General features: G+C 35.9%; 2 protein-coding genes and 1 pseudogene across 3 annotated transcripts in view; all 3 read right to left on the bottom strand.

Moving 5' to 3' along the window:
* The window catches only part of LOC111347678 (uncharacterized), a 724,620-nt gene that overhangs the window by 144,019 nt on the left and 566,272 nt on the right, over nucleotides 1-14,329 (bottom strand). The window lies entirely within an intron of this gene.
* On the bottom strand, nucleotides 404-5,749 carry LOC148737630 (uncharacterized; annotated as a pseudogene). The gene is made up of 5 exons (XR_015996187.1): nucleotides 5,129-5,749; nucleotides 4,898-5,047; nucleotides 4,169-4,288; nucleotides 1,528-1,836; nucleotides 404-1,145 (listed from the first exon to the last, which is right to left on the bottom strand). The product of XR_015996187.1 is annotated as an uncharacterized LOC148737630 (transcript).
* Nucleotides 9,416-14,302, bottom strand: LOC148737631 (uncharacterized). Its single transcript, XM_088747828.1, has 8 exons — nucleotides 14,275-14,302; nucleotides 14,011-14,070; nucleotides 13,573-13,617; nucleotides 13,313-13,378; nucleotides 12,761-12,817; nucleotides 12,513-12,584; nucleotides 12,018-12,069; nucleotides 9,416-11,588 (listed from the first exon to the last, which is right to left on the bottom strand). The coding sequence occupies exons 1-7, from the start codon at nucleotides 14,300-14,302 to the stop codon at nucleotides 12,038-12,040; spliced, it is 360 nt and encodes a 119-aa protein (XP_088603954.1). The 3' UTR covers nucleotides 9,416-11,588; nucleotides 12,018-12,037.

The raw sequence follows: 14,329 nt of genomic DNA on the forward strand, positions 1-14,329 counted from the left end.
GCGACGCCGTGGAAAATGTCGGTAAAAAAAAATTAACTTATATTTTACTTACGAATCTCGCGATACTCACAAGTTATTTAATTTGTTTCTCGCGATACTCTCAAGATATTTTTTTCTCACTGTCAAATCTATCTCGAAACTGAATATGAAACATAGCGTTAGATTAGATATAGAAATTTAAAGAATTAGCCGTCTTGTTCACGTTCTCCAAACAACGCAAAGTTTGGTCATTTCATCTTGTTTTTCAAGTTGCAGAGGGCGCAAAGAATTTCATAATAATTTGTCACACACGTGCACAGATATTGTTCTACTCGTTAAACCTTTTGTTTAGTGACTTTCTCGTTGCCGTTTCCGTCGTGGTTTTCTTAACCTCCCCAGTAACATATTAATATCAACTACTAAAGCGAGTCAAAATGCATTTATTTTCAAGAGCACATGATAGGTATAAGATAAATATAGGATAAGTTTGGTAGAATACCGTATATTGTAAGGAAAGATGGAAAAAGAAATAGAACACAACATAATACAAATAGAACCATCATTGGTCTAAACCTCTAGATTTTTTTTCCAACCGGTTCTAATTCCTATAAACCGAAAATTATATCGAATGCGAAGACTTCATATTTTCGGCTATTTTTTTCGATCCCTTTTTTTTATAACGTCATGGGAAAACATTTTCACGCAAGATAAATAACGAATCCCTAGTTTTGGTGCAGAAATTTAAGTCCAACTATACAATCTGTTATTTGAGATGACAAGCACATTCAAACGTTTACATAATATTAATACACGCTTGTAATCCAACCGTAAATGTAACTATAAAATACACTATACTTACATCTCACGCACACATTCACTTCCGGTCCATATTCGCAGGAAACAATCGAAAATGTTTAAATATTCCCACAGTGAAGCCTACCTATGGCATTCACCAACACTTGTACCCTTCCTTTCCACAAGACTAAGGAGATTTCAAGCAGATATATTGAACTGCGGCTGAGTTTCTTATCTACTGCACGAACACTTCGACCCTCATGCAAGGGAAAATCGAAGAGGTGACCGGGTAAAATCGAACGTATCTTGCTTGGACTGGGTTATTCAGTGTATGTTTTACAATGATATTCAAGTCTGAATTCGCGTCGAAGGTCAGCCAAGAAAAAACAAAACAAGACACTTAATTGTTAGGAAAAATGAATCTTCAGTAAAGCTACTTCAAAGGGATTCTCGAGCAATATTATTTGTTTTCTAGATCTGTATTAAGCTTCTTTCCCTTAGTCTTTTCCCCTAGTCGATAGAGAAGAGGACAAGATTTGTAACCACTGCAAAATGTGAAAAAAAACCACATCATTTTGGAAATAATAGAGATTACTCTTAATTCCATAGGTTATAATTTTTAATTAAGTTTTTATTATTGCTAACTGGTAAATCCTTCCGTAGCCGTGAAGCTCAAAGAAAAAGCTTATGGCGAGAATATATATGAAGTAGGGGTAAATATACAGTATGCTGAAAAATATCGCCTCCATTCATACCTTTTCGACGTTTAGCTCTTTATATACAGTCCAACTAGCACCATCAGTAGAGAAGGAGAGCTGGTAACTTTTTATTACGATCCGTTTGCTTACCCTTGTGTGGCGACCCCGCAGACTGTACGCCCTACCCCCATATCAACTTGTAAATAGTCATCAGTGATTCTAGAAGTCCTCTGACACCAACCCTTTTCTCCATTGAGACGTCCTATATGTGGATAACAGCTGAGATAATAGGAACTCGCAGTGATTTGGGCGTTAGGTACAACGTTTGCATCTTCTACTCCTAACGCTTCGCAAGATGGTACAGCTGGAAGAAATGCAAATTCATAACGTTCACCTTTTTAAGATAAACTTTTAAAACAGTCACTGGACTAATAATCACATCTTTGACAGATTCTAGGTACGCTATGACTTTTGTATGCGGTTCCCTTGTAATTACTACTTTAGGCGCTACAACAGTTTTTCTTGAATTATAGATACCTCTTACTGACCGAATTCGAGGTCCATACTATCAGTAACGGACCTTGATTTTTTTCGCTCGGATTTACGGCCTAAGTACGAAGAGGTTCGTAGCCCTCCCCAAAAACAAACAAACAAACAAGCAGTAAAGGCTTATAGTTTCGAAATAAACTGTTTGGGGCTGCGTCGGTGGGAGTAACGAAATAAGTTGGATATATCAAAAAAGTTGAAATGGTAAATTGGCCACCGTAACGATTACAAAAGCTGACGTTTCGAGCGTTAGCCCTTCGTCGGAGCACCCTAGTGAACCGTAGATTGCAAGATACAGCGACCATCATGTATAAATTAAATTTAAGCTAGCACCAAGCTATATACAAGATTTATTTTCAGCAAATCACACAGTGTATAACTTAAGAGTTAAAGGATTTACTATCCCAAGATTTAACTCTATTAATTATGGCAGGCATTCCCTAAGGTATTTAGGACCTGTGCAATGGGCTAAGCTACCTTCCTGTATTAGGATGTTGAATTCACTAGTGGGTTTTAAGAGGGCAGTTAGAGGAATGGACTTAGAAATGTTAATAAACGATGGTGGCTGTGTGGGCTGCTTGGTTCGCAGAGCATGATTCTTAGTTATATCTTAGTTAGGCTCAGATTATTCCTCTCCCCCCCCCCCCCACGTCTTAAGGTCGGCTAGCCTAATTCTGCTGACCAGAAATTATTTAATCGTATATTAATACTTAGTTATTTATTATTTGATTTAAATTATCTTGTGTCCTTACTTAGTGGTTTTATTACTGCTATTTTATAATTGAAACATGAATAAAGTTCATCATCATCATCATAAAGGCTGATAGTTTCTAAAGAAACTGTTTGGGGCTGCGTCGGTGGGGGCAACGAAATAATTTGGATATATCAACAAAGTTGAAATGGTAAATTGGCCACCGTTGCGATTATAAAAGCTGACGTTTCGAGCGTTAGCCCTTGGTCGCAGCGAGTAGAGGAATTGTGGGTTGTGTGCGTTTTTAAAGGCAGAAAAAGGAGCTACTTGATTGGTGGGAACATGGAAACGAGAAAAACACGAAGGAATTAACGGAATGAAAAGCGTTCGTTGATACCTGTGGGATTTAGACTGCCGGTTTGAAAGATGAGCCTTTGTTCAAGAGTTTTCCGGCTTTCCGTGCTACCTAAGTGTAAGGAAAGACCGCAGATTGCCATGTGTGGCTTAGGATGGTTACTGGGTAAATTAAAATGCCTAGCGACTGGTATCCTGGCGACATCTTTTGATAAAAAAGTCTAATGATGCAAGGAGGGTGAATCGGAAAGTGAGAGGTTTTCTGGAATGGTAACTACAGTTTTGAGGTTTTCTAGTGATGAGTAGTTAGCGATCTGGGGACCGATTAGTTGCTCAAGTTTTTGGGCCTTAATTTGGTTCAAATGATTTAAAAGTTTCGAATTGGTCTCACGTGCACCTCCGCCAATGTAATCTATTGCATAACTTGCACTTATTGCAAAAAAGATTTACATCGGCAAAACAGGCAGAAGACTAGGTGACCGATTCCGAGAACACCTTCGCGACGTGGAGAGGAATGACAAGGACACATCGAAACCAGTCGCTAGACATTTTAATTTACCTAGTAACCATTCTAAGCAACACATGGCAATCTGCGGCATTTCCTTACACTTAGGTAGCAAGGAAAGCCGGACAATTGTTGAACAAAGGCTCATCTCTCAAACCGCCAGTCTAAATCGCACAGGTATCACCGAACGCTTTTCATTCCACTAATTTATTCGTGTTTTTCTCGTTGCCATGCTCCCACCAGTCAAGTAGCTCCTTTTTCTGCCTTTAAAAGCACACACAACCCACAATTCCTCTATTTGCTCCGACGAAGGGCTAACGCTCGAAACGTCAGCTTTTATTATTATTAATTTTTGTTTTAAATTTGCTTAAATTTAGTTTAATTTTTTTTTCGCGAAGGACATCGGCGAATGTCTGCTGTATCCTTAATTGCCTTGAGCATTTTTACATTCTTACGTGCTATTTTGTGTGACGTTTATTATGTCGCTCTACGGAGTAGGATGAACTTGTACACCCTTTCGGCTTAAGTTGTGCAGGTCTGTCGTTCACATTTAAACTCATTCAAAACTTCCAAGGAGTAGCAAACTGTAAATCCTCTTACCAGTGCAAGTTTTCCCATCTGCAATTCCAGGTTTACACACACAGATATACGAATCAGGGGTATTCTGGCAAATAGCGTTCGTATCACAGACAGGTAACGAGGCCTGGCATTCATCAGCATCTAATAACAAAAAATCAGATATAGTGTGAAAATAAGAAATTAATTGGCAATGGACCCTCAGAATGTTTACGTCAGAATACTCACTCTTACCCAAAACCTCGCTTTTACGGTTTACACGTATAACTACGAGTTTTAATACGGAAGTATTTCCAAACCACTGAAATCAAAGGTCACCCACATGAAACCAATGAGGTGAGGTTAAACTTCCTGAATATTTTAATGCAAAGTATGCTTGGACCGTTATTTTTCAATAAATGATATCATCGTGCATAAAAGCTATTCTATGATACTTGTCATATCCTACGATGAAATATCAAAAACCTTCTGTAAATACATAAACGAATGAATCAATAGATAAATAAACAGGTCAATAAAATAAATAAGCAAAAGAGAAAATGATTATTTCGTCAAGAGATAAGTAAATTCAAAGGAAAACGAAAAATTCAAAATTATAAATGATACTTGCCCCACGAATAGTGATCTCATTGAAAGGGACCGAACGCTGTACAGTGTTATAACTTGATATGGATGTACCTTACCAAAATGTTGACGCCTCACCACGTTCTGTTACACTAATGCCAACAAATACTAATAATTTAGTTTTCTTACCCTCTGTTTCCATATCACAAGCAACAAGAACTGCTTTTCCCTTTATAATGGAATCAAGCCAGTAATTACCACTACTCGCTCTTCCGTCTTCGCTGGCTTTTATCTCTTTACATGTTTCTGCTGGAAGTTCAGGAATGGACCCAAGAGGAACTGAGGACAGGACATACTTTTATCAGTTTCGATTTGCCTCAATGGGCGCCTGTGCAAAGGACGTTTTCCGTATACACTCACCTCTTTTCTTATTACTCTTTACATAATATCTCTCGGAATTTGGCACAAAACTCTCTGGTCTGGCCTCCTTAGTTCGGTTGTTTAGTTCACATAGCTCCTCAGAAATGACGTAGTTGAAGCTGTGACATCGAAAATCATTGTTACATGCCTGATGACACTCGACTGCAATCGATGATTTCATCGTCCTGAAGGTTTGTCTTTGAAGCATCATACCGAAAATGGCATGTCCATCTCTCTTGCACTGTTGAGCAAAAACTTCATGCACATACCACAGTGCAATTACAATGAAGAAGTGCATCTTCATTGCTCCTAGCTCATTCTTTTCTGTGAGAAAAATTTCGAATAAGATTCGACGATTAAAAAAAAAAAAAAAGAAAGAAAAACTTGGGAGAAAGAGCAACGATGCTATGAGTTAAGGTAAATATTTTCATGATGATTTAAGATGCCCCTGGTAAAATAATAGGACTTTAGAAATTCAGACATTCTGCAAGCGCTTTTAGAGTCCAGATGCCTTGACCTCTCTTTACATATCTGTTTACTTATTTTAAAAAGGAGTTGTGTAAAGCCCATGAATTATTAACTTTTTTCTGAATCAGCTAGCACAGTCTTCAAACAACTTTAGGTTTATTCACGCTAAAAAGAAATCAATAAAGAAAAAGCATTTGTGGGATCAACAGAATGATATAATGGACATAAACTAACCAATTTCTCAGTCTTATGTCAAAAGTGTTGTGAAGATCTAAGGTATAACCCAGGTAAAATTATTCATTAACGCTTCTAATGGATGATTAGAGCGTTGAGATAATTGAATATTTAAATATTAAATCTCAGTGACTACAGCGACGACTGAGAGCCTATTTTTATGTTAGGAAAACGTTCTTTAATCCTTGAATAAAAGTTTTAGCCTGCAATTGCCGGGAAACAAGAACGAAATCAAAATTAGAGCTTATTTTCACGATCTCACCGAAAACTTTATTTGCTTGAGATGAACGAAAATAACAGACAACTGAGACACCTACGGCTCTGAAGAATGATGTACAATTTCCTTCAAACGCTTTCTCTTGGAAAAAAAAATGTGAAAAGAACGAAGTACCCTTGGCAGTTAGGTAGTCGATAATTTTTAATTCCGAAATTTGCCATGATATACCTTACTCTGACAAGTAATGAGGATCGCTTATTTAAATTGATAAAAATTCGGTATCTAAAGTCACGACCAGTGAGGCAAACTCGAAAATTTCTAACACTTGAATATATATTATAAGAAAGTTTATTGCGAAGACTCAACATTAGAGCAGAGCTAGAACAAGTATTACCAGTTAGAACTTTTCGCCGTACTCAATGTAATTAAATTTTCAAAATATCTGAACTAGAGCTTTCTATATCTTGTATACACCTTGTTTCGTATCCTGCATCAGCAGTTTACAAACATTCGAAGGAAACTTATTTGAAGATGCACCCTCCCCCCAATTCCCAGTAAACAGGCCAGGCCACAGCAAAGTAATCTCGTGAGTGGGTTCTTTATCGTCCCCTGCCTAACCAGATTAACTAATTAATAGATGCAGGAGACGGGACCTACAGTTTATTCGTCCTTATCCGAGAAGACTAGAATGTCTATCCATTCCTTGATATTATAGAAAGGCAGCGCATTCTCCTCAGTTATTTTAATACCTTGAGTGTTGGTCCGGCCGGGGCTCGAACCATCGACCTCTACCTCCCGCACAACAGTCCAACGCTCTAACCATTTGAGCTAACCGGGAGGCGGTTTATTATTTTAAACAGTTAGGTAGTTCGATTTTTGTGAAATATACTCCTGAAGTTAACGAAATAAAGGCAAATGACTCGGTAAAATTCATATTTTAAGATTTACTTTTGTTTGTTCCACAACCAGCTAAGCATAAAATCATACAGACTTATTGCACTATTTATGCTCGCCTATGTATGTTTCAATGCGTTAATTACGTCAATTATTCAACATGGCTCTGAAAATTGAAAATATACGATGAGAAGAATCAACGTTTGAACAGAGAAAGAACAAATATTGCCAGTATTTTTGCTACTATTTAACAGGTCAAGGTCTCGTTCGTCAACGTAATGACTAGACTAGTCATACCATCAACATAGATTGTCCAAGCATCAACACCTATAGAAATGCAGCAGAATATGAGTCTTTTGTTGTAATGTCTACATACTAAATTTTCAAAATATCTGACCTGGATTTTTTATGTCTTGTATATACCTTGTTTCCTATCTTATTTCAAAAAACCAATTTATAAGAACACACTCGTTCGCATTAAATTTTAACAGTATGTTATAATTACCTCGGGATGAATTACAAAGAAACCACGTAGCGCAATTTATTTATTTGGGTTCAGTTTCTTGCGTGTTTTTATAAAAGTGTTCGATTAGTTTTGACTTAACATTTTAGAGTAATCCTTCCTTTATTTCAATTTCTCAACACAAAAGTAAATGTTAGTTGCACAAAATAAGTATATTCTATGAGAGGGAATGGTTCAGATCTTCTACAGATAATTATAAATGACAATTAGATTTTCATGACCTTAATGATCTCATCCACTGTTGATAATAAACTATGGTAAAATAGAACTTTGAGGGTCCTTTCTCCACAGAATTGATGAGCACAATCTCGATGTCTTTATGGATACACTACGGTTTTTAGGTGGTTTCGGCTGCTTATAACTTTGTTCAGTGAATCAATCCACATACCCACCTGTATTACATTTTACCAGTATGTTATAATTACCTTGGGGTAAATTACAAACCCGATTTCTCTTGTGTTATATAAAAAGTGGTTTGAGTTGTTAGACTTAACGTTTTAAATTTCATAGGCGTCAAGGATTTCAACACACAGATAATGGTCACCATGACAAAATAAGAGTATTTTGCGTGAAAAAATTATCAGTCAGCAGATCCTACACACATCTTCGAGTTATAACTATTTAGGTGATGTAATTTCGTTCTCTCTTGATTTATAGGGAGATACAAAAGAAATTGTAAGTGCCCTTTCTCCTTGTAATTGATGTTAAAAATCCTGGTGAATTTATAGGAAAAGCTTCATCTTTCAGGTCTGGCCAAATAAGTTAGAATCCTTCATAACACACAGCAAATCTATAGTTATAATGTTGCCTAAAATAACGAAATTTACAGTTCAGTAGTTGTTCACCCAAATATAAGAGATTTTGTGAATGGGTCAATGCTAAAACCCTCCTCAGTGGCGTCAGACTTCATCTTTAGGGAGAGTTATATGAGCAGTGTTGAGTTTGAATTGATGAATTGAAAAGGTTAATAATTCGCTGTCGGGGTACCCTTTCTCGAAGCAAGCATTTTTTGGTTATTTCACGCTGTTGTTGTGCCGGAGGAAGCTAGATTAAATACATTTAGAACATAGCTGGCAGAGTCGCGGAATCAAATTCATTATACGTAAGCGTGCTCAAAATCCCGATAGTGCACGCTGATAGCGTCCGCAAATCCGACTTCGCCAGAAATTTTTTTGTTCGCGCGAGCGGCCATTGTTAGCGCGGGGAAAAATAATAATATTTCGCGACAATAATGGATACAAACAGAAACTCGGCCTACTAGTCCGAAAACAAAGACAATGTTTTGACCTTTTCCCTTGGGCTAGAGTTCTTAAATGAGGCAGAAAAAGAGAAAAACAAAACAAAAGGAGACTCGGCATCAGCACTGTCACGATTTACTTCAACTGTTATTGTTTACCGTTTTTCGCGTCGGATTTGATGCACAATTCCACCGGCTATGTTCTAAAACAATTGGTTCTTGCTTTCAGCTGTGCACTATCGAGTTATAGAGCACGTGGGAAGTTTGGAGAGCACTCAAGAAGCTAGAATTGCCCTCGGCTATCGCCTCGGGCAACTCTTACGCTTCTTTCGTGCTCTCCAAACTTCCCGCGTGCTCCATAACTCGATAGTGCACGCTAAAGCATGAACCAATTGTTAAACAGAGCACTGAAAAGCAGTGTACCGAAGTGGCAAAAAATTAAACTATACAAAATCTACATTATTGTTCCAAACTTTTCAATTAAGCTCGTCCAACAGCCCATCTGTAACAATTCCATTGTTTATAATAATAATAAAAATTCTAGATTGCTTAAAACTTTCACAAAAATCAAAAGTCCGGCTCCATTTGATTTAATAACACTGCAGATAAAGCTCAAGCGAGACTCGACACTTTCCTGACATCAGACTCAAAAGTAAGGTCTAAACGGTGTTTTATTGAAGGCTCTGGTTTACATTAAAGATGATCTGACTCCCTCGTTGACAACTTAATAACTTGGTACAATCTTTTAAACTCGGTGCCATGTCCCTCCAAAAGCCACTTTCACGTTCAAATTATTCTTATGTAACAGCCTTGTTTGATGATCGCATTTGAACCATATTATCAAACAGATTGAATACCACGTGCTACAATGAACTAGAATCCTCAAAATGAGTTCAACAATCTAGAAATGAACTACAAAATTAGACTTGAAACACAACCAAATATCTAACGGAGTGATATTCTTAGACCTTTTTATTTACTTAATTAGTTATTATCATATTATTATCATTTTATTTTTGAGAGAAATATCAATAATATAAGCGTAGTATAATTGGACGTCACTTAAAGTCCTTTTGCCTGTCATGCTCCCAAGCGAGTTTGAAATCTAACAAATAAGCTAGGTTATTGATAAACTACGAAATCTCTAGTAAGCGATGTCTTATCCTGAGTACTTTTTTTTGCCATGCTGTTTTTGGTTTTATTCATTTTTCTACTTTTCAACTAGAGATACCCATGAAACTCAATATTTCGACTCGCAGCTTGAGTGCAAAATACTCGCAATCAATTTGTGCAAAAAAGCTATTCATATTGTTGTCCTATCATTAACTTATAACTGACTTAATTACCCAAACGTTTGTAGAAGTCATCTACTTAAAATTCACTTTACGTCTACGTTACTCTAAAAAATTGAAATTAAGTTATAACGATTGCAAAAATGAGCTACTGATATCAATTAAAGCCTGAAAACTAACTAGTGATGTGCTATTTAGTAAAATCTTCTCCTTTTTTGTTCATTTTTATTATTTTTCTTTCCATTTAGAGATACCAATGAAAAAAATAAAACAAAATGAAACGAAACAAAACAAAACAAAACAAAGCAAGGCAAAACAAAGCAGAGCAAATCAAAGCAAAGCAAAGCAAAAAAAAAAACAGAAACAAAATAAACAAAACAAAACAAACAAACAAACAAAAAACTCCACACTTAGCTCGATTGCTCGCCAGACGAGTTGTGGAACTAAGTTACGTAGGCTATCGTTATCTAACTTCTCATAGCTAAAGTCTTGACCATAAACTTTTCCTAAGTTCTTTGATATAATCTGCAGTCTCAAATAACCGTTTCCGTTACTTTCATTAACTGAAAATGCTTGTAAACGAGTCAAAGAGTTCTAAGAAATGAACTATTTAGATTACTAGGATACTACTAAGCATCTGCCATATGAACCGAAAAAGTTGTTTTATAGTCATTCTAAATACTGCTCTTTTTAGATTTAAAATGCACTTTAAGTACAAAATACTCCCAAACTTGTTTTGAGTTAAGAATGAGCCACAGAGCTTTGTTATGCTACTAAATCCGCTATGATCGACGTATTTTCCTCAAGATTATATTGATTTTTTTCTCAAATAGTGCTTGTTTGTTTCCTAAACTAGAGATACTTATAACACTTAGCTGTCAATACACAATCTAAGAGTTAAACAATTGCGTTTGCCATTATGATATATGTTATTTTATCAAATTACACTTTCTGATCTGTTTTCTACAAACCAGGTCATGTTAGTATATGCTGAAAGCAATAGACTTACATAATCACTTAGTTAGACATATCGGAACTGAGCAAAAAAATAAATAAAGAAAGAAAAGAAACAGACCAATTGAATTCGGAAATAAAGACAGAATTGCCGACAAATAGAGATGGCGCCCAATATTAATATTAACTATACCCTGCTATTGAATATAAATGAATAAAGGCTGATAGTTTCGAAAGAAACTGTTTGGGGCTGCGTCAGTAGGCGTAACGAAATAACTTGGATATATCAACAAAGTTGAAGTGGTAAATTTGGCCACCGTAACGATCACAAAAGCTGACGTTTCGAGCGTGAGCCCTTCGCTCCGACGAAGGGCTCACGCTCGAAATGTCAGCTTTTGTGATCTTTACGGTGGCCAATTTACCACTTCAACTTTGTTGATATATCCAAGTTATATTGAATCTAAAGTTTAGTGAACAAGCTAACTAATTTACGTTATGACTAGATCAGGGGAAAAGAAAACTTGTTAGATTGTGTTCACTAAGATACTTTCACAGACACTGTACGTGATGATTACTAGAAACACTTTTTTTTTCCCCGGTGAATTCTTTTATTCCTTTCTCCAGCCCTGACGGTCTCTTTACTGATAAAAAGAAGAAAAGCACATTGATAAACGATAGCAAAACATATCTAATTAGTTGGTTACTTGATCTACCGATCAGACAATCAGAAGGTCGCCAATCCGCTTGGGCTGTCTGTTCTAGGCAGGCAGCCAAAAAATTGGGTCAGGCGATTACCCTGCCAACTGGTTTAGCATACAGTCAGACAGACAATCTGGCAAAAGTTCAGACAAAAACTAAACCTGATGGTCACAACAGCAGTTAGATAGACAGCTCGGTCAGCCTTACAGTCATTAGCCCGATAAGTTGATGTAGTCTTACGGCTTTCCAGTCTTTCCAAACTTTTAACAATCTCACGATATGAATCAAAACACAACATTTTTCATGAGCTTTGTTTCCGAACCCCGTCAGTCGGTGGTTTCAATATTAAAACAAGCATAATAAACATTTACCTTGGCTCGTTTACAGAGAGCTAAAGCCTGGTATCAAACACTTTTTCTTCACCTTGTTACAAAAAGAGATAGAAATATGTACAAATTAAGTTACCATGTTATGAATCTATTAATTCAAACACAATGCTCACTTGTCTGTGTTGAAATGTCTTAAAAATTGAGGTACACCTTGTCATAACCATTTTTTGGATTTAATGAGATGTACCACGTGGCAGCTATGTATTGTATATCCGAGCAAATATCTGTAAAGCTATAAATGTTATAAAAAGTAGGTCAGCTCCACAAATTCAAATGTGACAATGTTGAATTTCAGTACTTCAAGACAGTTTCTGGCCCTTCACTGTGACGACGCATAATAATTCTCAAGTGTTCTGTTTTGTGCTTTCAATTCAGGGACTTCTTTTTTCGACTTTCTTCAGGCGATAAGTTGGACTGATTATCATTCACGATATAACTGCTTTGAGTGTACATTGACTGATTTATTAGGAATTTTACCCTTATCTGCAATCTCCATGGCAGGCTCAAGCCCCTTCTCTTCTTGTTCAACTTTTTTGGCTTCGTAAAGTTCTGTATTTGACAAAAAAAGGACACTAGTACTCAGTCTTTCAATCTTGTCTCTTACCTGAACTTATTAAAGAATCACTGATTTTTCCAGTGACTAGAAAGATGAAAGATATGCTTCCACAGCTGATTTAGTGCATTAACCTCTGAAGTGACCAATAAAAAGCTTTCCTGTCATTTACCTTTCTCACTAGGTACTGGAGTTTCATCACTCTCCACTTTCTCCTCAGATTCGCCAGCTGTGGGATAACAAAGTTCTGAATTACAAAAAAAAGTATAAGTACCATTTAAAACCCTGCCCCTCTATTAAGCCATTAAATTTGCCCAGTCTTCCGTTAATTCCATAAGAAATAATGATCTTAAGGTAGTAGCAATCTTATAATACGAATATTAAAAAAAAAAAACCGAGGAGGAACTGTAACTTTATTTCAAGTGATAGAATCTATTTACAATGGAATTTATAGCTCTTTATATTTTCATATGTCGAAAATAACTAAATTTCAAATGCAAATACATTAGTAATAGGTTGCTAAGGAAGATCTCAAAACAAAATGTATTTAAAAATCTGCTGACTCTGGTTGAAATAAGTAGAATAAATAGATAGAATATTAAAAATAATAATAATAATAATAATAATAATAATAATAGTAATAATTATAAACTTCAACAGTACGCAGAAATGAATTAAAGTTATGTTAAACAATGTACAGTTCCTAAGAAATAAAAGTTTTTACCTTCCTCAGTTAGCTCTTCAGTGTCAGGAGTGTCTTCACTTTCCACTTTCTCTTCAGATTCCCTGGCTGAAATATTAATGATAATAATAATAATAATAATAATAATAATAATAATAATATATTCATATCAATAATAGTGGCAATAATTGCAATAATAGAAATGATCTTAATCATAACTATAATTATAACACGCTTGAATTGTATGCAGAAATATATTAATATTAAGCAGGGTACACTTCCTAAAAAAACGTCATATTTACCTTCCTCACTTAGCTCTTCAGTGTCAGGCTTTTTTTCTCCTTGACCTGAAGAAATACATGTTAAACAAATTGAACTCAACGATTGATGTTTAGTTTAATACTTACAATTTACGAAGTGATCGAGATTTTAGGAAGATTAATGCTTATTCGAGAACGTAGAAACAGTCAGAGATAAACTTTGACCATCTTTTAAAGCCTTTGCTGGAGGGTCACTAATTTACCCAATCATCATTGTCTCTGTTTCTCGTGTACTGAATGAGTGCCTTAAACTCTTGAGTGACAAATAATATCAATATTATTAATAATAGTAATAATAATAATAAAGCTAATAGTAATAATTATAATTATAATGATAATAATAAGCTTGAATTGCATGCGTAAGTAAACTAAAGTTATGCTAAGCAATGTACATTTCCTTGAAAAAAACCTCATATTTACCTTCCTCAGTTAGCTCTTCAGTGTCAGGTTTTTTTCCTCCTTCTTGACCTCCAGAAATACCTGAGCAAATTATACTAACCCATTGATGTTTGTTCGACCACGTGATCGAAATTTTGGAAACATAACTGATTATTCGAGAGCGTTGAAACGGTCACAGGTAAATTCTAGGACCTCTTAAAGCATTTGCTATGGGGCCACCAATTTACCCGGTCACCGCTATCTCTGTTGCGTCAAGGTATATGTAAGTGCATATGCAAGGCCTACCCGTAGATTCTCTTGATAAAAGATACATGAGTGTTCAGTCACTCAGTCGTGTTTT

This window comes from Stylophora pistillata, chromosome 2, assembly GCF_964205215.1.
Source record: "Stylophora pistillata chromosome 2, jaStyPist1.2, whole genome shotgun sequence".
Taxonomy (NCBI): Eukaryota; Metazoa; Cnidaria; class Anthozoa; order Scleractinia; family Pocilloporidae; genus Stylophora; species Stylophora pistillata.